Source organism: Narcine bancroftii, chromosome 7, assembly GCF_036971445.1.
Source record: "Narcine bancroftii isolate sNarBan1 chromosome 7, sNarBan1.hap1, whole genome shotgun sequence".
Taxonomy (NCBI): domain Eukaryota; kingdom Metazoa; phylum Chordata; class Chondrichthyes; order Torpediniformes; family Narcinidae; genus Narcine; species Narcine bancroftii.
Genome location: NC_091475.1, coordinates 206,203,725 through 206,229,953, shown reverse-complemented (window position 1 = coordinate 206,229,953; position 26,229 = coordinate 206,203,725). Strand labels below are relative to the sequence as shown.

At 38.5% G+C, this 26,229-nt stretch overlaps 1 protein-coding gene across 9 annotated transcripts in view; it reads right to left on the bottom strand.

The window, feature by feature from the left end:
• The window catches only part of sts (steroid sulfatase (microsomal), isozyme S), a 164,002-nt gene that overhangs the window by 35,786 nt on the left and 101,987 nt on the right, over nt 1-26,229 (bottom strand). For all 9 annotated transcript variants that reach the window (XM_069892066.1, XM_069892068.1, XM_069892067.1 and 6 more), the window contains 2 exons: nt 21,921-22,058; nt 12,174-12,333 (listed from right to left, as the gene is read on the bottom strand). In XM_069892066.1, the coding sequence (XP_069748167.1) occupies nt 12,174-12,333; nt 21,921-22,058 (298 nt within the window). The remainder of the gene's footprint in view (nt 1-12,173; nt 12,334-21,920; nt 22,059-26,229) is intronic.

The following is a 26,229-nucleotide window of genomic DNA, read 5'->3' as shown; positions in this document are numbered from 1 at the left end:
TAGATAGAGAGAGAGAGAGAGGGGGAGAGAGAGGGAGGGAGAGATAGAGAGAGAGAGAGAGAGTGAGGAAGAGAAGACAGGGGAGGAAAGTTCTTACTCATAAGATCTATAAATAAGTTAAAATTGCTCATTTATAGAGATTGAATGGATCTGAGGCAAGAAGGGACAGTGTAATATTTCGGGGGGTGTCAGTTGGGAGTATGAGTCTAGCTTCTGTGGAGTCATGCAAATGGATTTGGTTTTGACTACAACTCCTATAGATCAGGGGTGTGAGGATGTATTATTAATAATGTACGCCTTTGGTGGGGGGGGGGGTCTATCTTTTTCTGTGTTTCCTTTCTTTTTCTTTCTTAATACACCTAAATATAATAATTATATTATGAAATATACTATTAGTGTTTTAAATGTGAGAGGAATGGGAGTGGAAAGATGGATGGTTAATAGATTTAGTGGAAGAGTTAATGGCTGAAAAGTTGAATTTTATTAGTATTAATATTAATGGGAGACAGAACCAAATAAAGTGGAAAAAATTATTCGTATATATGAAAAAAAACTAAACAAGATATTGCCATTTTACAAGAAATGCATTTGACAGAAAAAGAACATAAAAAGTTAAAAAGAGACTGGGTAGGAACTGTAATAGCATCATCATTTAATTCTAAGGCCAGAGGTACAACAATATTGATAAACAAAAAATTACCAGTAAAAATATTAGAAACTAGCTGGAAGATTTGTTATGGTAAATTGATAGATTTACTCGGAACAATGGACCTTAATGAATGTGTACGAACCAAATGTAGATGATGGTAAATTTATACAAGATGTTTTTCTTCTTTGGCTTGGCTTTGTGGATGAAGATTAATGGAGGGGTAATGTCCACGTCAGCTGCAAGCTCGTTTGTGGCTGACAAGTCCGATGCGGGACAGGCAGACACGGTTGCAGCGGTTGCAAGGGAAAATTGGTTGGTTGGGGTTGGGTGTTGGGTTTTCCCTCCTTTGTCTTTTGTCAGTGAGGTGGGCTCTGCGGTCTTCTTCAAAGGAGGTTGCTGCCCGCCGAACTGTGAGGCGCCAAGATGCACGGTTTGAGGCGAGATCAGCCCACTGGCGGTGGTCAATGGGGCAGGTACCAAGAGATTTCTTTAGGCAGTCCTTGTACCTCTTCTGTGGTGCACCTCTGTCTCGGTGGCCAGTGGAAAGTTCGCCATATAACACGATCTTGGGAAGGCGATGGTTCTCCATTCTGGAGACGTGACCTACCCAGCGCAGTTTGATCTTCAGCAGCGTGGATTCGATGCTGTCGGCCTCTGCCATCTCGAGTACTTCGATGTTAGTGATGAAGTCGCTCCAATGAATGTTGAGGATGGAGCAGAGACAACGCTGGTAGAAATGTTCTAGGAGCCGTAGGTGATGCCGGTAGAGGACCCATGATTTGGAGCTGAACATGTTGTGTGGGTATGACAACGGCTCTGTATACGCTAATCCTTGTGAGGTTTTTCAGTTGGTTGTTTTTCCAGACTCTTTTGTGTAGTCTTCCAAAGGCGCAATTTGCCTTGGCGAGTCTGCTGTCTATCTCGTTGTCGATCCTTGCATCTGATGAAATGGTGCAGCCGAGATAGGTAAACTGGTTGACCGTTTTGAGTTTTGTGTGCCCGATGGAGATGTGGGGGGGCTGGTAGTCATGGTGGGGAGCTGGCTGATGGAGGACTTCAGTTTTCTTCAGGCTGACTTCCAGGCCAAATATTTTGGCAGTTTCCGCAAAACAGGACGTCAAGCGCTGAACAGCTGGCTCTGAATGGGCAACTAAAGCGGCATCGTCTGCAAAGAGTAGTTCACGGACAAGTTGCTCTTGTGTCTTGATGTGAGCTCAGATTGAAGAGACTGCCATCCGTGCGGTACCGGATGCAAACAGTGTCTTTTTATGCAATTATCAAATGCCAAGGGAAAAGTTATATTGGGGGAGATTTTAATTTTGCTTTAGACCCTAAAGTTGATAGATCAGGAGATCAAGCGATGAAAAATGAAGTAGCAAAAATAGTAGTAGGTTTAATGAAAGATATGGATCTAGTGGATATTTGGAGAAGAACTCATCCAAATGAAAAGAATTATTTCTTTTATTCATTTCAATACAAAACATAGTCACAAATAGATATGTTTCTAATTTCTACACAAATTCAACATAGAGTACAAAGGGTGGAATATCAAGCATGAGTTTTATCAGATCATTCACCTTTAGTTTTGTTAATTTTATTAGAAGAAGAATAAAAGATAGGCTATAGATAGAGGTTAAATACAACTTTATTTGAAGGAAAAAAAAATTTTGTGATTATATGGGATAGCAGATAACATTTTTTAATGAAATTAATAAAGATCCAGTAACAAGTAAGTTTACAATATGGGACTCTATGAAGGCATGTTTAAGACGTCAAATTATATTTGAAAACTAAAGAAAGAATATATGAAAGAAGTAGACCAGTTAGATAAAGAAATAATGAAATTGGAGAAGGAAATACAAGTTCAAAACGATGAGAAGAGAAAACTGTTAGAGTCTAGAAAATTAAGATTTAATACAATACAGACTTATAAAATGGAAAGAGATATAATGAGATTGCAACAAAAATATTATGAGTTGGGTGAAAGTCAATAAAAACAGAACAAATTTCTAGAACAATAACTGCAATTAAAAAAACCTACAGGCCAGATTACATAAACCACAGGAAATAAATGATAATTTTAAGGAATTTTATGCTAATCTTTATCATTCAGAATATTTGAATGGTAACAACAAAATAAAAGAGTATTTGAGACAAGTTAAATTGCCTATGCTAAAAGAGAATGAAAAGTTAAGGATGTTTAATAATTTTTCTGAAATAGAAGTTTATGAGACCCTAATGTCTTTACAGAATAATACAGCACCGGGTGAGGATGGTTTTCCACCAGAGTTTTATAAAGATTTTAAGGAGTTATTAATACCTGTTTTAATGGAGGTTTTAGACCAAATGAAAGAAGTACATGATTTTCCAGAATCATTTAAAACAGCGCTAATAACAGTAATTCTGAAGAAAGGGAAAGATTGTTTACAACCTTCTTCATATAGACTTATATCACTATTGAATACAGATTATAAAATTGTATCAAAATTATTAGCTATTAGGCTTGTTGAATTTTTACCAAAATTAATAAATATGGATCAAACTGGTTTTATTAAAAATGGAAGAGAAACAGACAATATAATAAATTTTTTTAAGTTTGATAAATATAGCGCAAAATAGAAAGATCGCAGCGGTGGCGGTTGTGCTAGATGCAGAGAAAGCCTTTGACAGGTTGGAATGGGACATTTTATTTCAAACATTTAATGCTTTTGAAATCTCAAATACTTTTATAAATTGGATAAAGGCATTACATGACCAGACAGAAGCAAAGGTTTTCAAAACATTCTTTGTTAGAAAGGTGTTCTAGACAAGGTTGCCCATTATCACCCTTTCTTTTTGCATTAGCAATAGAACTATTGGCAGAAATAATTAGAACTGATAGAGAAATTAAGGGATTTGAAGTAGGAAATAAAGAACATAAAATTAGCCTATTTGCAGATGATGTTATAGTTTATTTAACAAAACCAGAAATATCATTTAATAAATTGAATCAGAGATTAAAAGAGTAGGGATTAGTTTTGGGTTATAAAATTAATATCGATAAAAGTGAGGTGATGCCTATGGTAGATATGGATTATTTTCAGTGTAAAAGAATGATAAAATTTAAGTGGAAAAATGACACAATCAAATATTTAGGAATAAAAATTAATAGAAATATAAATAGTTTGTTTAAGTTAAATTATCTACCATTATTAAAAAAGATAGAAGAATTGAGAAGATGGAAAAATTTACCAATGATGCTAATAGGATTGTTGAATTATATAAAATGAATATTTTTCTCAGAATACAATATTTATTTCAATCGCCACCCATTCATGCACTTGAATCATTTTTTCAAAGTTTGAATAAAATTATATGAGAATTTATTTGGAAAGGTAAGATGTCAAGAGTTGGTCTAGAAAAATTAACGTGAAAATTTGATCAGGGTGGACTAAGATTACCAAATTTTAAGAATTATTTTAAAGCAGCCTCAATTTAAATTCTTGCCCTCCTGTTATCAAAGTGGTGAAAAAACAACTTGGGTTCAGATCGAAATGAATGACATTGGAGAATCTAACCCAGAACAAATTTTATATAAATGGAATAGTGAATCATTTAAAGGGATTAAGGAGATATTAGTTTTAAATCATATATTTAAAATATGGAATGGAATTGACATGGAGAGAGAACTCCATAGAAACTATCAACTACCAAAAATATTGTTAAACCAAAATCAACTTCTTCCTTTTATTTTGAGTAATTCTTTATTTAATAATTGGTACAGTAAAGGTATACGGAGAATAAAAGATTGTGCTTTGGATCATTCTAAAATATACAAAACAATACAATCTTTGCATATTATCAGTTAAAATTGTATTTAAAAACGAAATTTGGAACAGATTGGAGTCTTCCACAACAAAGTCAATTTGAAGATATAATAACAGATACATTTATGGTCAAGAAATTTATTACTAATATGTATATAAAATTACAAGAAACTACAAGGAAAAAAGATTTATATAAATCAAAAATGCGATGGGAGAAAGATTTAATATACAAATTCAAGAGGAAACGTGATCAAAACTAGGTCAAAAAAGTGTTCTTGAAAGATTTTTCATTTTATTCATTCTGTCATGATTATTATTTTAGAATAGATTTATTTTTTGTATCAGCACAATTACAAGTTCAAGTTTTGAAGGCTGAATATGAGCAGAATTTTGTCTGGGCCATTCTTTGTTATTAATTATGTGAATTGAGAATGTTTATAGTTGGAAATTTAATTCTTTATTGTTGAAAAATCCTGAATTATGTAAATTTATGGGAACAAATACAGCTTTTATTGAAAGTAAATATAGATTCAGTGGATGTTTTTTGGGATGCCTTAAAAGCTTACTTACGGGGACAAATTATTAGTTATACTGCTAAAATTAAGAAACAACATATGGCTGAGGTTAGTAAATTGGAGAAGGAGATAGAAATTTTGGAAAAGGATTTGCAATGAAATTTCATTGAAGTTAAGAAAGCACATTTAGTTAATATGAAACAATGGTGTAATTCATTACAAACTTATAAATTTGAGAAATTATTATAGAGAACTAAACAGCGTTATTATGAGTTGGGTGAGAGAGCTCATAAAATCGTAGCTTGGCAATTAAAAATGGAGCAAGCTTCTAGAACATTAAATGGTATTAGACATGATTCAATGATTACATATAGACCTCAGGAAATTAATCATGAGTTTTGTAAAATTTATGAAAAATTGTATACTTCTGAAGTGTTGGAACTTGAAGCAAAAATTGATAATATTTTAAAATTTGATTTAGCTTTATCTTTTTTGAAGGATAAGAATATCAAGGATTTAGATGCTTCCTTAGGTGTTAAAGAAGTGATGGATGCACTTTGATCTATGCCTAGTGGGAAGTCTCCAGGAGATGATGGTTTTATTTCTGAATTTTATAAAGAATTTCAGGACTTGTTAATTCATTTATTGATAGATGTATTGAAACAGGCGACAGAGATTTCTTCTTTTCCGGATTCCTTTTTTAAAGCAATTATTACAGTTATTCATAAGAATGATAGGAACCCATTAAAAGCAAGGTCTTATAGATCTATTTCTTTATTGAATATAGATTATAAAATTGTTGCCAAATTCTAGCTAATAGATTAGCTAAATATTTACCAGATTTAATTCATGTAGATCAAGCAGGTTTTATTAAAAATCGATATTCAGCAGACAATATTGTAAAGTTGATTTCTTTAATTTATGTCTCTGGGCAGCGATCTGACCAACCAATGGTTATTTCTCTCAATGCAGAGAAGGCCTCTGATAGAGTGGAATGGAGGTTTTTTTTATTTAAAGTTTTTGAAATTTAATTTTGGGCCTTTTTTTTATTGGTTGGATTAAGGCTTTATATAGAAGACCTACCCCTAGAGTTGTGACGAATGGACAGGTATCTTCACCTTTTATGTTATTCAGATTGACGAGGCAAGGCTGTCCTTTGTCACTAGATCTATTTGCATTGGTTATTGAACCTTTGGCTCAGATTATGGGACAAGATAAGTTATATTAAAGGCATTAAGGTGAAAGCAGCTGAACATAAAATAAATTTGTTTGCAGATGACTTTTTGATATATTTAACACAACCTTTGAAATCTTTGGGGAGTCTGCATGATAGATTGGTGCAGTATGGTGAAGTATCAGGTTATAAAATTAACTGGGAAAAGAGTGAAATTATGCCCTTAGATTTAAAGGATTATTCTCTGTGCAGCCATATTGTCAAATTTAAGTGGTCAGGTCAGATTAAATATTGAGGTATTAAGAAAGATAGTAATTATAATCATTTATATGAACAGAATTACCTACCTTCACTGTCTAAACTTAAATATGATTTGAATTGGTGGAAAGATTTACCTATAAAATTAATAGGACATGTTAATTATATCTTTCCTCGAATTCAATATCTTTTTCAATCTATTCCTTGCAAGATTCCTCAATTTTTTTCTAAAGATCTGAATGCTTTGGTGAAGAGGAAAGATAAAATGGTAAGGGTGTCATTACAGAAATTAACTTTGGAAGTATGCATTAGGAGGTTTACAACTTCCTAATTTTCAGAATTATTATGAAACAACCCAGCTGAAATTTCTTAACAGGATGTTTAAAATGGATAAACCTTCGATATGGGCTAATATTGAATTTCATAACAGAAATTAACTTGGAAGTATGCATTAGGAGGTTTACAACTTCCTAATTTTCAGAATTATTATGAATCAGCCCAGCTGAAATTTATTAACAGGATGTTTAAAATGGATAAACCTTCGCTATGGGCTAATATTGAATTTCATAACAGAAATTAACTTGGAAGTATGCATTAGGAGGTTTACAACTTCCTAATTTTCAGAATTATTATGAATCAGCCCAGCTGAAATTTATTAACAGGATGTTTAAAATGGATAAACCTTCGATATGGGCTAATATTGAATTTCATAACAGAAATTAACTTGGAAGTATGCATTAGGAGGTTTACAACTTCCTAATCTTCAGAATTATTATGAATCAGCCCAGCTGAAATTTATTAACAGGATGTTTAAAATGGATAAACCTTCGATATGGGCTAATATTGAATTTCATAACAGAAATTAACTTTGGAAGTATGCATTAGGAGGTTTACAACTTCCTAATTTTCAGAATTATTATGAATCAGCCCAGCTGAAATTTATTAACAGGATGTTTAAAATGGATAAACCTTCAATATGGGCTAATATTGAATTATCTCAGATTGGTGAGAAGATGGATTTTTATAGATATTTATGGATGGAATTCTCAGTTATTAAGTAATTATAATTTTCCTGTGTTGAAACATTTAATGGAATTATGGAATTAAAAAAAATTTGGGTAAAACTCCCTTGTTTCCAAATAAGCTTTTTCCTTTTACATTTCATCTTTTGAAGTTGTGGGATCAGAAAGGATTTAAATTAGTAGAAGATTGTTATGAAGCAGATATTTTATTTTATTTTAAGAGAAATATGAAATTTCTTTGAATTCTCTTTTTTCTTATTTTCAAATTAAAGCTCTATTGTTGGATAATTTTGGGCGTACGTTATGGGTACCCAGGTGGTCTAAATTTGAAATTTTCCTGACTGATGGTGGTAAGAAAGGATTTATATCTGAGATGTATGCTTTATTGCAGAACTAAATGCTTAAGTCAGATGTTTATAAATCTATATTAAAGTGGGAAAAAGATTTATCCATATTTATCTCTCAGGATGATTGGATGAATCTATGCAAGGATAGTATGACTAAAATTGTAAATGTACGGTCTACATTGGTTCATTATAATTTTCTTTTTGGCGGTGTGAGCAGTGAGCGAGACACACCCACCATGTTGAGGGTCGTTAATGACTGCTTTTATTCAAATTCAGCTCGCCCCTTTAAGGGCAGCAGGAGCTCAGTCACCTGGAATATTGTGACGTCATAATCGCTGCCCAGGGTGCGCGCTGGAAGGGAGGTTGGAGTCCGAGAGAAACCTCTGACGATGCCATTTCCCCATGGCTGCCCCGCCACGTGGCAATACAAGCGGGGCCGGTTCGCCATGAGGATGTGCGCCGCCACATTTCATCAATTATATTTAACCCTGGAGAAATTAAATAAATATAAATTCATTTCTTCTGATTTATGTTTTAGATGTCATAAGGAAGTTGGTTCTTTTTTATATTCTACTTGGCTATGTGAGATGGTGAAACCTTTTTGGAGTAGAAACACAGAAAATAGGTGTAGGAGGAGGCCATTTGGCCCTTCAAGCCTACACCGCCATTCATTTTGATCATGGTTGATCATCCACTCAGTACCCTCCATACCCCTGATCCCCCTAGTCACAAGTACTAAATCTAATTCTCTCTTAAATAAAGCTATGGAACCGGCCTCAATCACTTCCTGTGGCAGAGAATTCCATAAATTCACCACCCTCTGAGTGAAAAAATTCTTCCTCATCTCAGTCCTAAAGGATTTTCCCTTTATCCTTAAACTGTGACCCCTGGTTCTAGACTTGCTCAACACTGGGAATAATCTTCCTGCATCTAGCCTGTCAAATCCCTTAAGAATTTTGAATGTTTCTATTAAATCTCCTCTTAATCGTCTAAACTCCAGTGAGTACAAGCCCAGTCGTTCTAGCCTTTCTTCATATGCAAGTCCCGCCATCCCTGGCGTCAATCTGGTCAACCTTTTCTGCACTCTCTCCATGGCAATGGTGTCCTTCCTCAGATAAGGAGACCAAAACTGAACATAATACTCCAGGTGAGGTCTCACCAAGGCCCTATACAACTGCATCAATACCTCTCTGTTCCTGAACTCGAATCCTCTTGATATGAACGCCAACATACCATTCGCCTTTTTTACTGCTTGCTGCACCTGCCTGCCCACTTTTAATGACTGATGCACAGCAACACCCAAGTCTCTTTGCATCTCCCCTTTTCCTAATTGGATACCATTAAGATAGTACTCAGCCCTCCCATTCTTTCCTCCAAAGTGGACAGCCACACACTTATCCTCATTATATTGCATCTGCCATGCATTTGGCCACTCACCCAACCTGTCCAAGTCACCCTGCACACTCTTAACAGCCTCTTACAATGCCACCCAGCTTTGTGTGGTAAGATTTAAGGAACTCTTAGGAGCTATTTTTAAATTGAAAATTCCACTTGATCCTTTAGTATTTTTATTGGGTTATATAAAGAAATTGAGTTTGGAGTTAAAATTAAAAAAAAATTCAAATTGCTTTTTTGAGATTGGCTTTAGCTGTGGCTAGAAAATGTTTGGCAATTAATTGGAAGAATGAGACTAATTTGTGCATTCAGCGATGGCATTTAGAAATGAGATCTTGTATTCCGTTGGAAAAGATAACATATAATTTACATAATAATTATTCTTTTTTTGTTAAAACTTGGAGCCCTTATTTGGAATATACTGAGGTGAATTATTAATTTTCTTCCCACGCATTGATGGTATTGCTCCAAACCATGGCAAACAACTGATTGAGAGTTTTGTTATGTTGCTTTCCTTTCTTTTCCTTTTTGGGGTAGTTTAGAGGGGGGTGGGTGGGTTAGGGTAGGGGGGGTATATTTAAAAAAACACAATGTATGTATTATGTTTTTCTTTATTTGTATTTTTTATTGTATAATTTATCATGATTAATAAATAAAATTAAAAAGTGTTATGAATACAGTTAATGCCAGATTCCAAATGGTCCAATATAATTTTCTCCATCAATTATATTATACTCCACAAAAATTAAGTGGACTTAATTCTAATTATTCCAATAAGTGTTTCAATGTACAAAAGAAATAGGGACTGTTTTTTTGCGTGCAGTATGGTCTTGTGAAAAAGTGGAAAGGTTATGGAATAATTTGAGTGTTTTACTAGGACAAATTATGAAGATAGAAGGATCCAAGAACATTTTTATTTGGGAATATATATGAAAAGGATTTAAAGTTGAATATTGGATAAATGTCAAAAGAAATTTTTAAGTGTAGCAATAGCGACTGTGAAGAAATGTATCGCAATAACATGGGAAACCGAAAATGTAGTACATGGCATAGTGAAATGTAAAATTGTATATCTTTAGAAAAAAATAACATAGTTTAAGGAATCGAGTTGAAAATTTTTATAATATTTGGAAACCATATATGGATTTTATGAATAAATTTCCATCCACCTGTTCCACCTTACCCACCCTTCACAATTAGAGACCAATCAATGAATATGTAATATGCTAACAATATTATATATGTATATGTGTTCTTTCCTTTTTTTTGGGAGGGAGGACAGTTGGGAAGAAAAATTTAAAAACTGGAAGGTGTTCTAAGAGATCGGATACACAAGTATTTGAAGAGACAGGGACACATTAGGGAGAGTCGGCATGGTTTTGTGCAAGGAAGGTTGAGTTTTTCAAAGAGGTTACCAGGGAAGTTCATGAAGGAAAGGCCGTGGATGTTGTCTAAATAGACTTTCGTAAAGCTTTTGATGAGCTAGGAAGGTTTAGTCATTAGGTGTTCATGGTGAGGTAGTAAATTGGATTGGACTTTGGCTTTATGGTTGAAGACAGAGAATTGTAGTGGATAATTGCCTCTCCAAGTGAAGGCCTGTGAATAGTAGTGTGCTCAAGGATTGGTGCTGGGACCACTGCTGTTTGTCACCTATACCAGTGATCTGGATGATAATGTGGTTAATTTGATCAATATTGCCTACAAAGTTCAAAAACTTTCAAGTTCAGATTTATTGTTAGTGTACATACATGACTTCACATACAACTCTGAGATTCCTTTTCCTGGGGGCCAGGCAGAATTTCTACTTACTGGTAGTGCAAAAGAAGTACCAAAGATATGTATACAAAAGAGCGAAATGTAAAAAAAATATAAACAGAAAAAAATATTTAGTAATAAATAATGCACAAAGTAAGAGTCCTAAAATGAGTCCCTGATTGTTGTTTAGGAATCTGATGGTGGAAAGGTAGCAACCGTTTCTGAACCTTGTGGTTCAAGCCTTGTGGCACTTGTACCTCTTACCTGATGGCAGCAGTGAGCACAGGCCAAATCCTGGGTGGTGGGAGTCCTTGATGATTGTTGCTGCTCTCGAATGGCAGCATTCCGTGTTGGTTTTCTCAATGGCGGGGAGAGTTTTTCTGTGTGACGTGCTTGGTGGTGTCCATTATCTTCTGCAGGGCTTTCCACTCAGATGTTTTGGTGCCCCCATACCAGGCCATGATGCAGCCGGTCAGCGCACTTTCCCCTACAAAGCTGTAGATGTTCACCTAGATTTTCGAGGTCATACTGAATCCGCGCAAACTGTTGAGGAAGAAGAAGCATGATGTGCTTTCTCCACCATGACACTGGTGTGCTGGGTCCAGGAAAGATTCTCCGAGATAGCGACTCTCAAAAATCTAAAATTGCTCACCTCTGATCCCCCAATGTTCACTTCTGTCTCTCCCTTCTTGAAGTCAACAATCAGCTCCTTGTTTATGGTAACATTGATTGCAAGGTTGTTGTTAGTGCACCATTCAGCCAAGAGTTCAATAGTAAGCACGAGTTTGCCATCATATGGCACTGGCAAACAGTACTGGGTGGACATGGGTCAAGTCCCTGTTACAACTGGGCACCTTTGTGAACTTGAGGAATTCCCAAATAAAGTTGACAGTGCAATGGTCCATGATTTTTGGCAGAGATGGATGAGATTTGCTCATCTTCCTGACTTAGTCAAGAAAGAGGTGTGAATGTTTGGCTTTTTTTAAAAAAAAAGAACTTATATACATGTTTTCCCAAATGACTAGCATGTTGATTTCATTGTGTACCTCTGGATGTAATAACAAATCATTGTCCTCTATTTATGATCAGTTGATACAATGTCCATGGTTACAGGAGACAGATTGGCCCAATGAGTTCTGTGCTACTTCCTGTCTACAATAATCACTTTCCACAACAAATGCCATCTCCAACCCAACCCTTATTGTTGACAGTCTGCACCTCTCCCCTCCCTCCAACTAGGCTACCTCCTTACCGGTCACTTGGCATTGTGCCTTGAGCCAGGTTGACGACCATTGGGAAGATGTCCATGTTGCTCGTTGGCCCATCAACTCTCTTGCCTGGTGTCAAGACCCCAGGCCATCGGAGAAGACCAGGAACTCGGATACCACCTTCCCAGTTTGTGGATTTCCCTCCTAAAAATATAGGAAAGAGACAGAATCAAAATAGGGGAAAAATCATAAGGAACAGAAACAGGAGGAGGAGGTCATCTAGCCCATCAAGCCTGCTATACCATTCCATCAGACAGGCTACTCTAGCCATGGAGTCAGATCCACTTACTTGCCCATTCGCCATAATTCTTAATCCCTTTATATTTCAAAAATCTATCTAACTGTGTCTTAACTACATTCAATAAGGAAGCCTATATAATGCCTCCTTGGGAAGATAATTCCACAGATTCACTCCTCTCTGGGAGAAGTAGATCCTCCTATCTCTGTCTACTTTCCCAAATCTAATCTGGGTCCTCTCATTGTGCCCTCACCTACCCATGGAAACAACCTCTCTGCTTCTATCTTACTTGCTCCTTTCATATTTTTATATACCTCCATAAAATCCCCCCTCATCTCTTTAAATTCCAATGAGTATCGTCCCAAGCTACTCAATTGTGGCTCAAAAGGTAACCTCTTCACCTCTGGAATCAAGCTGGTGAACATCCTCTGCACTTAATTCTAAGCCAGTATATCCTTTCTCAAAAAGAGAAATCAGAACTGCACACAGTAATGCAGGTATGACCTCACCAGTACTCCGTACAGCTGCAGCAGAACTTCCCTGCTCTTCCATTCAATCCCTCTAGCAATGAAGGCCAACATCCCGTTTCCCTTCTTCATTTCCTGCTGCACCTGCAAACCAACTTTTTGTGATTCATGCCCATGCACTCCCAGGTCTCTCTGCACAACAGCATGTTGTAAGTTTTCACCAGAAAGAAAGATTATTAGTGGGAACAATATTGGCCACATACACAGCAATTGATGCCTAAGCCCGTGTCAAAGGCCAGTGCAGTGCATAAGTAATTTCCTGTGGCTTGGGAAACTGGGATGATTCTCAGACCAGGGGCTAAGGATGACCTTGTTTCATATATGTTCTCTAATCCAGGCAACATCCTGGTAAACCTCTTTTCCACCCTCTCCAAAGCTTTAACATCCTTCCTACAATGAGGGGACCGGAACTGAACTCAATATCCTCTTGTGGTTTAACCAGAGTTTCGTAGAGCTGCAACATTACCTCATGGATATTGAATAGAATCCTCTGACTGATGAAGGCCAGCATATCGTAAGCCATCTTAACTAACCTCACAACCTGCATGATACCCTTGAAGGATCTATGGACCTTTATCCCAAGATCTCTCTGTTCTTCTGCTAAGAATTCTGCTATTAACCACATACTTCTCCTTCAGGTTTGACCTTCCAAATTGAACTCCATCTGCCACTTCTCTGCCCAACTCTGCATCCTGTCCATATCCTGTTGTAACCTACGACAATCTTCTACACTATCCATAACACCTCCAACCTTTGTGTCATCTGCAAACTTACTGACCAACTCATCCACTGGTTTGATCAAGTTATTTATAAAAAAAAATCACAAAGAGCAGGGGTCCCAGATCAAATCCTTATGGAATGCCGCTAAGCACTAACCTCCAGGCAGAATATGTTTCATCTCCTACCACCCGATGCTTTTTGCAGGCAAGGCAATTCCAAATCTATACAGCCAAGTTTCCATGTATCCCATGCCACAATTTCTGAATGAGTCAACCACAGGGGACATTGGCTGATTCCTTACTAAAATCTACATCACAACCATTGTTTTACCTTCATCAATTTTTCTCATCACCTCTTCAAAAAACTCAATTAGGCTTCTGAGGCATGACCTGCCTCTCACAAAGACATGCTCAGTATCCCTGAGAAGAATATGCTTACCTAAATGTTTGTAAATTCTGTCCGAAAGAACCCTTTCCAATAGTTTGCCCACACTAACGTAAGACTCACTGATCCATAACTCTCAGGATTCTCTCTCTTATCTTTTTTTAAGAAAGAGGGATTACATTTGCAATTCTCCAATCCTTTTGGACCTCTCCTGTGGTCAAGGACAGTGCAAAGATCATTACCAACACCCGAGAAATCTCCTCCCTTGCTTCCTGTAGAGACCTGAGGTATGAGGTATATCTTGTCTGGTCCCAGGGACTTATTCATCCAAATATTTTTAAGAAGATCTAACACTTCCTCTTTCTGAGCCTCCACATGCTCCAGCACATACATTTGTTCTATAAGTACTGACCTCACATTGACCAATGTCTCTCTCTCTCTCTCTCTGCTGAATACTGAAGCAAAGTATTCATTTAGGACCTCACCTACCTCCTATCCCTCCAGGGACTTGTTCCCCCATTTATCACTAAGCAGGCCTACCCTCTCTCTAGTCATCCTAATCCTTCTTGCTCTCCTGTCCTTTCTTCAGTTCCTTCCTACATACTATATTAATCTCATGAGCTCTTCCTGACCTTTGCTTTCTCAACCTTATAATGGCTTTAGGATGAAAGGGGAAAAGTTTAGGGGAACATTAGAGGGAACTTCTTCACTCAGAGAGAGGTGGGAGCGTGAAATGAGCTGCCGTCTGATAATGGTAAATGTGGACTCACTCTTAAGTTTTAGATATATGGATGGGAGAGGTCTGGAGGGTTATGGAATGGGTGCAAGTCAGTGGGACTAGTGGAATAATGTTTTGGAACAGACTTGAAGGGCCAAATGGCCTGTTTTCTGTGCTGTAGTGTTCTATGGCTCTCTGAATGTTTCCTTCTTCCATTTGACCAGCTGTCCCACCTCTCTTCATCCTTCTTTATCCCTGTCTCATTGGGACAAGCCTTTCCAGCATCCTCCACGTTAATTCCGTGCTTTTCCCTGAGAACACCTGTTCCTAATTTATTCTCTCAAATTCCTGCCTAATCCCAATGCAATTAGCCCTTCCCTAGTTGATCACTACCACTCTGTCTACTCCTATATTTGTCCATAGCTACGCTAAAGCTCTGGGTGTTGTGGTCACTGTCTCCAAAATGCTCCCCTACTGAGAGATCTGAACCTGACCAGGTTCTTGACCAAATAATAGATTGTTGGAACCAAGGGGTTGTAATCATGGAAAATATGCCTATGTACTATTCATTATGTATTCATTAATCCATTACTATGTAACAATTTACTATCTACTTCAATTATACTGTTTAGGGGAAATATTAATGCAATTAAGTAACAGCCACAGTATGTAGAAAAGTTGGCTGAGTATAGTATGTGTAGAATTTGCTGACTCCAAATACAAAGAGAGAAAATACTTTCAACCCCAAGGTTACACTAAAACAACAGAATGTTCTGGCCTGGGAGATTAAGATGGGAGGGCTACATCATAGATAATTGCAGAGCAGAAAATTGCTTGAGATAAATCTTATGCAAGGAGTCCAGCAAAGAAAGCCAACTCTTGTTCAGTGTAACAATGTTGATCTATATAAACAGAAAAGACTGGACAGTAGGAGTCAGTCTTGGGGAATAGCTCACCGAGCAGGTGACCTATGAACTAACGACTGAACCAGAGCTCTGTTAAGCTTTATTCTTGTGCTATGTAATAAACTGATTGTGAAATCGAATACCTTCTCCTATCACTTCGTTCAATGAGCACGTTGGACTCTGACAACACATAGACCAAATTGAGGGTAGGGTAAAGCCAGAGGTGCCAGTCAGTTTTGACCACAATCCTGCTATTTTTGCACCATTTCAAAATCTGCGCCTCAGTGGTCTGGTGCCTTTTGGGAGGAGGTGGGGTGGTGGGGGGGGGGGGGCAACAGAATAGTTCCAATAGAGTAATCTGCTTCTGACTTCTAACCACACTGACGCAGTAGATGATCCCGCCACAATGTCCTCCCTTTCAGCAGCTGTGATTCTATCCCTGATTAGCAACGTTACTCCCCCCCCCCCCCCCCGCCCCCATTTTACCTCCCTATTCTTTTTGGAATTTCTAAAGCTCGGAACATGCATCAGCCAATTCTATCCTTGCATGCTCCAAGTACATTGCATTTATTCTTAATATTCCTTGCATTCTTGCACATCAGCACACATTTCATCCGATCCAACTGACTGCATTTACGCTCCACCCACTGTCCATTCTTTCTCACAGTCTCCTGCACATTGCATCTACCTTTCCACCAACTGCTCCATCGTCTGACCTCACACTCTGGTTCCCATCCACCTTCCCAGTTAGTTTAAATCTTCTTCAGCAGGTCCAGCTAACCTGGATCCTCTCCAGTTTAGGTGCATCCTGATTCTTTTGTACAGGTTATATCTTTCCCATAAGAGATCCCAGGGATCCATGAATCTGAACCCCTTTCTACCTGTACCTGGCCCAAGTACAGTACTCTCACTGGCACAGCAATTGCTTTTCTGCATTGGATTATTTAAAGGATGGCAGAATGAGGCAGGTAAGGAGTCTGCAATGGCAGTGAAGACACAGCACTTCCCCGCAGGGTCCAACCACCCAGTCCGACTGCAGTCTTTAAACGGTGTATTATTTTAAATTCCTGTGACTGTGGGGTCTGGGCCCAAAATGGTGACACCTATATTTGGCAGCAGCCACGAGGAGGTTGCAGACTCCGGGGAAGCAGAAGACTGGTGCGGAGCACCATAAAATGGGGAGATCACCCCCATTTTGAGAAGGAGAACCAGAGAAATCAACCCATGGGACCATTGCACTGTCAACTTTGTGACTGTGGAGGGAGTCTCTTTTGCTTTCACTGGGCAGTTTTTGCTGGTAGTGAATCTTCGTCTGCCTCTATGTAGACAAAAGGAAATTTTTTGTGCAATATCACATTTTCTGTATATTACATGACTATAAAAGAATCTTGAATCTTGAACAAAGATTCCCAAATTATGCATTCTTTCAATCCACTCAGAATGCAGGAAGAGCTGATTTGGAGGAACAACCACACTGAGCAGAAGAAAGAAATACAAGTATAGAAGATTGTGCACTGCTGTTGGAGGTGGTTGGGGAAGCATCTAATTTAATTTGATTTAGACATACAGCATGGTAACAGGCTCTTTTGGCTCATGTGCCCATACTACCCAATTACACCCAATTGATCTACAATGCCCTGGGTGGAAGGAAATTGGAGCATTCGAAGGAAACCCACAAAGGCACAAGGAGGATGTACAAGCTTCTCACAGACAGCACAGGATTTGAACCCCGGTCTTGATTGTTGGCGCTGCAACAGCGGTGCTTTAACTGCTACGCTAAATGTGTCTCCCTCGTTCTAAGACTCATTGGGACTCATTTGAAATTCCCAATGAAATTCATGGAAATTAAATTTCCAATATTTCCTTATGATCCAGAAGGAGACCACGTAGCCCATGCCAGGTTCCAGAGCTTTGCCATGGGTTCCTTGTGATTAATCTGCTCTCCAATGTCCATCAGCTCTACCTTTATACTCCTGCCACCAAACCACACTAGAGATAATTTGGAGTGTGCAACTAAGAGGAAAGGGCAGTATTAGTGAGGTGTCTGGCAGCGGTGGGGGGTGTGGAGGAGGGAACCCACGCAGTCAATGCTGAAGACTGGGCTTGAACCAGAGTGATTGGAGCATGAGGCACCGAGCCACCCTACAAGTTGCAAAACTGGATTTGTGGCACTAAGATGGATCACAAAACTTTGTTAATTCCACTATTAACAAGATTAAAGGGGCTGCTCTGGTATCAGAAGTCACTTATCATCATACCATTATGAAGAAGGCTCAAGAAAGATTCGCTCCACTCCAGTAAATTTGATTTAAAAATAAAAGAAGTTCTGCTTCTTGGTTTAGTTGGGAAATCATTAATTATTTGGATGAAACTCCAGTGCAAAGAGTTTTGAATAAAACATGAACATTTCAAATATGCACTAAATTTTTGTCCACTTGGACTAAATTGTTGTTAAAGGCACTGCAAGTGTTCAGTACTTAATTAGGAAGCAAAACATTTCCGTGACCAGCTTAATTTGGAGTCTTGTTTTGAGCCTTGTTAATTTATAAATTGAAAGTCTTGGAGGAGAACAGGATTGCGCATTGTTCATTAATGACTAAGAGTTGTTGGAGCAGGAAGGTATGCAATTGTGCTTGAAACTAACCACAATGCAGCGTGCCTATCAGTGGAATTCTGACAGCTTCTTATCGCTCTACCCACAGGCTTATTGCACGTACCAGATGTGATGGGGATAGAATTTTAAAGGCTAATCAAAGACAGAAATTGGAGGAGGGTGAAAGGAGGGTGGCAGTTAGTGCTCCTTTCACTGCCCCCCGGAACTGGACCTGATTCCAAACTGATTCCAACCTGATTCATGCTGTGTGGAGTTTGAGAAGGGCTCAGGCCCGAAACGTTGGTAGTATATCTACCTGCTATGGACACTGTGAGACCTGCCGAGTTCCTCCAGCATTTCTGTATTTTTACTACAATCACAAACCCCTTTACACAGCAAGTTCAAGGTGGGAATATTGCTCATTTATTGCACAACACCTTCACTGTAAAAGGTACAAACATGGAATGGGGAGGGGTTATTGTAGTCGTGCCTTTCAGCCGGCAGTGGAAATAGTCACAGCATTGAATTGATGTCTGTGTAAAAAGGGGAAGATGGTATGCCAGGACCAGGACAGGAAAGAATGAGTATGTTTATGTTATATGCCACACTAGATGTCACAAGGAGATAGATATTAATAATGGTATATAATAATTTTTATGCAGGGGTTCTCTGAGACATGAAAACTATTTCAAGGATTCCACAAGGGTAAAAAGGTTGAGAAATGCTGGTCTAGAGACTAAGTACAAGAGGCACAAGCTAATGTTACTCTATAAAACTCTGTTGAGGACCACATGGAGTACTGCGTTCAGTTCTGGACATCTCTGTACAGGAAGGATGTAGATGCTTTAGGGAGGGTACCCTATGAAGCGAGGTTGACAAAGCTGGGACTTTTCTCTTTGGAGTGATGAAGGATGAGAGGTAACTTAAAACAGGTATTTAATGTCTCTTTTAAACTGCTGTTGAAAGATGGGAATTAGCCGCCTTTGAACCGCTTCACTTGCCTGTGTGAATGCAATGAATGTGGGATGGTGGGTAATTTTCATCCCGGTAATTACCTGGCAAGGTAGGTAGTATCAGAGCCGATGTGTTTCACATCAGCTCCTGACTCAGCTTTTCTAGGTTCAGTGTGAAAGACCTGCCAATTAAGTGAGATCTCTGTCTAAAAGGTTATGGGGTGACGGTAGCAAATACTGGAGGACATTTGTTTAAGGTAAGTCGAGGAAAGTTTCGGGGAGATGTCAGAGGCAAGTTTTTTTTAACTCCGAGTGTGGTGGGTGCTTGGAATGTATTGCCGGGGGTGGTGGTAGAAGTTGGTACAATAGGGACATTCAAAACACTCTTAGATAGGCACATGGATGTAAGAAAAAAAGGGGATTATGTAAAGCAGAGAAGATTTAGATTATTGTTGAGGAGGTTTTACATAGGCCGGCACAACATCATGGGCTTAAGGGTCCATACTGTTCTGTAATGTCCTATGAGAAGTGCAAACAGGAGAGTCTAAATTCCATTCAAGTATAAATTTTCGAATTCTATGACGATCAACTTTCAAATGTAAATGCCTTTAGTTACTAAACATAAGCACAGAAAGAATGTATAGCAAATTAATCTTGTGGCAGACAAGGTTCGAAAAGCAAGAAAAAATGCAGAAATTGCCAATTTAATTTAGCATTTTTAAAAGTTAGCCATACAGCATGGTAGCAGGCCATGGCCAATGAGCCCGTGCCACCCAAATACACCAATTAACCTACAACCCTCGTACATAGGGAGGGAGGAAACCGGAACACCCAGAGGAAACCCACCACAGACACAAGGAGAATGTACAAACTCCTTGCAGAGAGCGCTGGATTCAAACCCGGGACACTGGTGCTGTAATAGCGTTGTGTTAACTGTGCCGCTGCAAACAGAAAATGCCGGAAGCATAACAATAGGTAACATCTGTGGAGGGAGAAGCAGAGTTAACGCTTCAGGTTGATGACCTGATGAAATACTTACTCCCTTTATGATTCCACAGATGTTGCCTGACCTGCACTCTCCATTTTCCCTTCGAGATAAGAGAGTGAGTGGGGCAGGTACATGATCCGATAGCGCTTAGAGCTACATAGCACTACCTGTCAACCAAGTTCTCCACCTGAGCCAATTGTCTGCATTTGGTCTATATCCCTCTAAATCTTTCTGAAGAGACTCTCTATTGCTTCTCTTTCTCCCTTACAAGGCATTGAGTGATACTATTAACAATTCTTTGTCTTATGAAGGAAGAAGGCAATTTTGTGTAATATTACATGTTCTGTATCATTACATGTGTGACAGAGTATTTAGAGGTGGTTTGGGAGGAATTGTTAGAGCAGGTTGCACACAAACATTTTAAAACACAGAATCTTTGCAGGACTTTTGCAGAGTGCTTTTTGCAAAAGAGCAACAAAGGTATCAGCATACAGCTTGCCTGGGAGAGCATGTGATTTTTGCAGGCAGGGAGAAGAGTTTTGCTCTCAGAGAGGGAGGGAGTGAAACAGAGAGGAGAGACACAGAAATCAGTTCCGGAAGGACAAAGCTGGCAAACATTTGTTAGGCTGTCTGGTCAGAGGAGAAGACTAGCTGACTGAGGTGACCTGAAAGAAAGAGGATCATCTGGAGGACCCTGAAGGGGGCAAGTTTCGTCTGCAAGACTGATTGGAAAGGAATCAGGTGCGGATGTCCTGGAACAGAAGGAACCAACACGAACCCTCCTGACTGATAATCATTTTTGTCTGTTAAGCACCAAAGACTGGTGAACTTTGTTAATGCTAACTTCTGTGCACAGTACAAGAATTGCCTGCAATCAATGAGATTGGACTGTGATCCCAAGAACTTTTCTAATCTTAAATACACATTACATACACCTGCGCTTATTATTAGAGGGAGGATTAAGTAGGTTAAGTAAGTTGATAGTAATGTTAAAGTCTAATTCTGTTTCCTTGTTCAAATATATTTAAAAACTACTTTTGTTTAAGTAACCCTTTGTGTTGTGGTGCATATCTGTTCCTGCTGGTTTTTGGGGTCTTCTGGACCCCATAACACATGACAATAAAGGAATCCTGAATCTATACATGTACTTGTCTAATGGTATTTTAGACGTCATATTTGTAGCTCATTCCAATACCCTCTGCGAAAAAACCTGCCCCTCAGGTGCCTTTTCAATCTTTCCTCTCTCATCTTAAATCTACACCCACCAGTTTAGTCCACCATACACTGGCATAAAACTGTGTCCATTCACCTTATAATTTTATAAACCCATCCAAAATTCTGGAGAAAAATTCCCAGCCTAGCCACCAATACAACATTACTTCAAAGTTGAAAACGTGTAAATATTCTTTGACAATGTGTATGCTTAGATTTAAATTTTGTAAATTTATTTACAACAGGGAGGAAGCCACTTCCAGCTATTGAAACCCGTGATTCCCATTTAACCCACCAATCTCCGTAAGGAGGGTGGGAGGAAACCGGAGCACCCGGAGGAAATCCATGAAGGTGACGGGAGAATGTACAGACAGTGCCGGATTCGAACTTTGGTCGCTGGCACTGTGCTAACTGCTATGCTAACCGTGCTGGTAAGCAGTCATCCAGGATGAATAAAATGCATTCAGATTTAATTATGGTGCTCTCTACTCACCCTTGTAGATGCCGTTCCATCCTCCTTGCACCTCCCCTCCATCAGAAATCTCTTCCACATGGGCACCCTGGTCTGAAGTGAAGTAGATCAGAGTTTGCTTGCTTTGATTGAGCCTTTCCAATGAAGCCAGGATTTGTCCTAAAATTATGAAGTTCAACACTCTGAATGGACATGCAACTCATTGAAGTGTACAGCACAGAAAATAGCCTTACCCTAAAAACTATGGAAATGTTTTTACTGATGGATTCATTTTACGAAGTGTTGGCATTACCAGCATGGCCAAAGTTTATTGCTCATCCCTCACTAACCTTACACCAAAGTTCTGGAGGAACTCAGTAGATCAGGTTTATGGTCACATGCAATCGGTGAGCTAGTTTGGCAAGCAGTCCAGGTAGACATCTCATACACAGTACAAGTAAGAGAGTATAGAAATGCAAAGTTGCAGAGAGAGAACAGGTTAGACAGAGCAAAGACAACATGATTTCACTATTCTGAGGTACTTTCAGGGGTTTGAAGTGGGAAAGAAAATGCCTTTGAATCTGGAGGTTCATGGTCTCATATTTGAGAATCTTCTTCCTGCGGTGGGGGCAGGGGAAGGAGGGGTGGTGGGTGGTTGAAGCGAATATGGCTAGGGTGGAGTTTTCATGGCAGTGGAGTTATAGTCGTACCCAATAAAGGGGGGGGGGGTGGTATGTGTGCGAGATGGCCTGAGCATTGTCACAATTTTCTGCAGTTTCTTGTAGTCTTGGGCTCAGCAGTTCCCATCCTACGCAGTGATGTATCTTAATAAAATGATTTCATGGTGGAAGTAGATAAGGAATGCTAAACTTCCTCACACTTCTGAGCAAGTAGAGGTACTGATGAAATTTTTGGCCATCGCATCTACATCCATGGAACAGGACAAATCACTGGAGGTGAGACACATGATCTGAAAAATAGGTTTCCTGCCTTTCAGCATGTGGAAACAATTCAACAATAGCTTTCATAAAGGAAACTAGATAAACCACTAGAAGAAAAACATGTAAGGGATTTGGGGAAATGTGCAAAGGAGTGGGACTATTTGCATTTTCTTTGAAAGAACTGAAAAGCTAACATTTTGATGGGCTGAATGTTTTTGTGTTGTGTTATTCTACAATTTTACGGTACCGATGAAAAGATACAATAGAGTTTTACAGTACAGAAACAAGGCCCCTCATCCCAACTTGGCCATGGTGACAAAGTTGTCTGTCCAAGCTAGCCCCATTAGCCTACATTTGGTCCAAATCCATCTCAATCTTTCCTATTTTCCAAACTTTATCGTTGATTCTTAATATTAAATTAGAACCATGTCCTTTATTTGTCTTTTTCTCTAGAAGACAAAATATTTTCTTGACTTAAACTCAAAGAGAATCTTAGCTTTAACCTTGCTGATAGCTAGATGAAATGACACTTCACCCACTCATATTCAATGGCTACATAATATCACGTCTTTTCTAAGTTTGGAAAAAAAATAGATATAACATCAAAGCTATAAAGTTTCAATTTGATAAGATGTGGAGCCCATTCAAGGATTATTATCACAACGTGAAAATTTAAGGTGTATGGATGGTTTGGAGACTCCCTGTCTGGTATCTGAGAGTCATTATTTGATTCTTATCTATATAATTTATACAAGTTAACCTTGTTTAGAGGGAGGGGTTCGATTATTAGGGTTTTTTTCTTTTTCCTTTTTTAGTAATAATACATCAGATAAAGATGGGTTTAACTATCGATCATTGATATTGATAATATCTCAGAATAAGACGAAAGTACCTGAGAAGTATAAAATACCTTTTTTATATACAAGGGATTCTTAATTGTATCTTATCTGTTTTCTATTCAACATTAATTGTGGCTACATTGTGAGGAATGGATTAACTGTTAACTCAATATCGTTATACAGTACGATGTTTTGAATGGTCTCAGTTAAGTAAATAATTATGGTTATACTTTTTTTTGAATATTTTATTTAAAATTCTAAAACCATTTCAATTAAGAATGAATTAAATATATAAAATACATGCGCAAATCAAATCCCTCCCTCCCTCCACACCATCCCTCCCTCCTAAGTACCCCTAAGAAAGAAGAAAAGGAGATTATCAAATAGATATATTAATTCAAATCAACTGCTGTGAAAACAAGAACCATCACCAGGACAAGCTACTGAGAGTTTACATTTTCAAACCAACATGTTGTAGATATGGGCTCCATAAAGTGGTATTTATCACGTAAACTATGTTTTTTTTTCAAGAGGAATACAAGATCTCATTTCGATATGCCATCTCTGCATCCCCAAATCCATATCACACTTCCAAGTAATAGCTACACATTTCCTTTAAACAGCTAAAGATAATTGTAAATTTGATACATAGTTAACCTTCTTTTTCTTTGGCTTGGCTTCGCGGACGAAGATTTATGGAGGGGTATGTCCATGTCTGCTGCAGGCTCGTTGGTGACTGACAAGTCCGATGCGGGACAGGCAGGCACGGTTGCAGCGGTTGCAATGGAAAATTGGTTGGTTGGGATTGGGTGTTGGGTTTTTCCTCCTTTGTCTTTTGTCAGTGAGATGGGCTCTGCGGTCTTCTTCAAAGGAGGTTGCTGCCCGCCGAACTGTGAGGCGCCAAGATACACGGTTTGAGGCGAGATCAGCCCACTGGCGGTGGTCAATGTGGTAGGCACCAAGAGATTTCTTTAAACAGTCCTTGTACCTCTTCTTTGGTGCACCTCTGTCTCGGTGGCCAGTGGAGAGCTTGCCATATAACACGATCTTGGGAAGGCGATGGTCCTCCATTCTAGAGACGTGACCCACCCAGCGCAGTTGGGTCTTCAGCAGCATGGATTCAATGCTTGCGGACTCTGCAAGCTCGAGTACTTCGATGTCGGTGATGAAGTCATTCCAATGAATGTTGAGGATGGAACGGAGACAGCGCTGATGGAAGCGTTCTAGGAGCCGTAGGTGATGCCGGTAGAGGACCCATGATTCGGAGCCGAACAGGAGCATGGGTATGACAACGGCTCTGTACACGCTGATCTTTGTGTGTTTCTTCAGGTGGTTGTTTTTCCAGACTCTTTTGTGTAGTCTTCCAAAGGCGCCTTTTGCCTTGGCAAGTCTGTTGTCTATCTCGTTGTCGATCCTTGCATCAGAAGAAATGGTGCAGCCGAAGTAGGTAAACTGGTTGACCGTTTTGAGTTCTGTGTGCCCGATGGAGATGTGAGGGGGCTGGTGGTCATGGTGGGGAGCTGGCTGATGGAGGACTTCAGTTTTCTTCAGGCTGACTTCCAGCCCAAACATTTTGGCAGTTTCCGCAAAACAGGACATCAAGCGCTGAAGAGCTGGCTCTGAATGGGCAACTAAAGCGGCATCGTCTGCAAAGAGTAATTCACGGACAAGTTGCTCTTGTGTCTTGGTGTGAGCTTGCAGGCGCCTCAGATTGAAGAGACTGCCATCCGTGCGGTACCGGATGTACACAGAGTCTTCATTGTTGAGGTCTTTCATGGCTTGTTTAACCTTGATCTTAAACTAAACATCTTTATATTTCCCAACAAAAATAACATTGGATCAAATGAAAATTTAACCTTTAATATTTTCTCCAAAAATAGTTTAATTTGCATCCAAAACAGTGTAATCTTAGTATACTGCTAAATCGAATGAAACAAATAACCTATCTCTTTATCACATCTAAAACATAACTCTGAAGATATTAAATTAAATATTTTTAATTTTTGGGGTGTTAAATATAATTGATGCAAAAAATATTGTACTAATCTATATTTACTTTAATAATTTCTGTCATATTATCTTTTTATAAAATTTTTCAATGATTTTGATCTACTTTTCTGAAAATTTTATTTAATTGTTTGCATCAAACATCCATATCCAATGATGCAAAAAAAACTTTTATATTTTTATCCCCAACCCCCTCCTACCAAAAAGTAAAAAGAAAGAAAAGTAAGAAAGACCCTACCATTTAATTTACAATAATACTAAAATAGACAATCATTAATTGTTATTAAAAATTACTAATTAAGAGGAGTGGATAAGATAGAAGAGGTGGATGGAAAATTATCCATAAAATCCATAGAGGGTTTCCAAATACTATAAAAATGTTCATCTCGATTCCTTAAACTATACCTAATTTTTTCCAATTTTGCATCTCATTATACTTAACAACACTTCTCTATCCTCTTTCCATGATATTGTTATACATTTCTTTGCAGTTGCTATTGCAATACTTAAAAGAAATTCTTGATATTTGTCTAATTTCAATCTTTTATCCTTTTCATAGATATC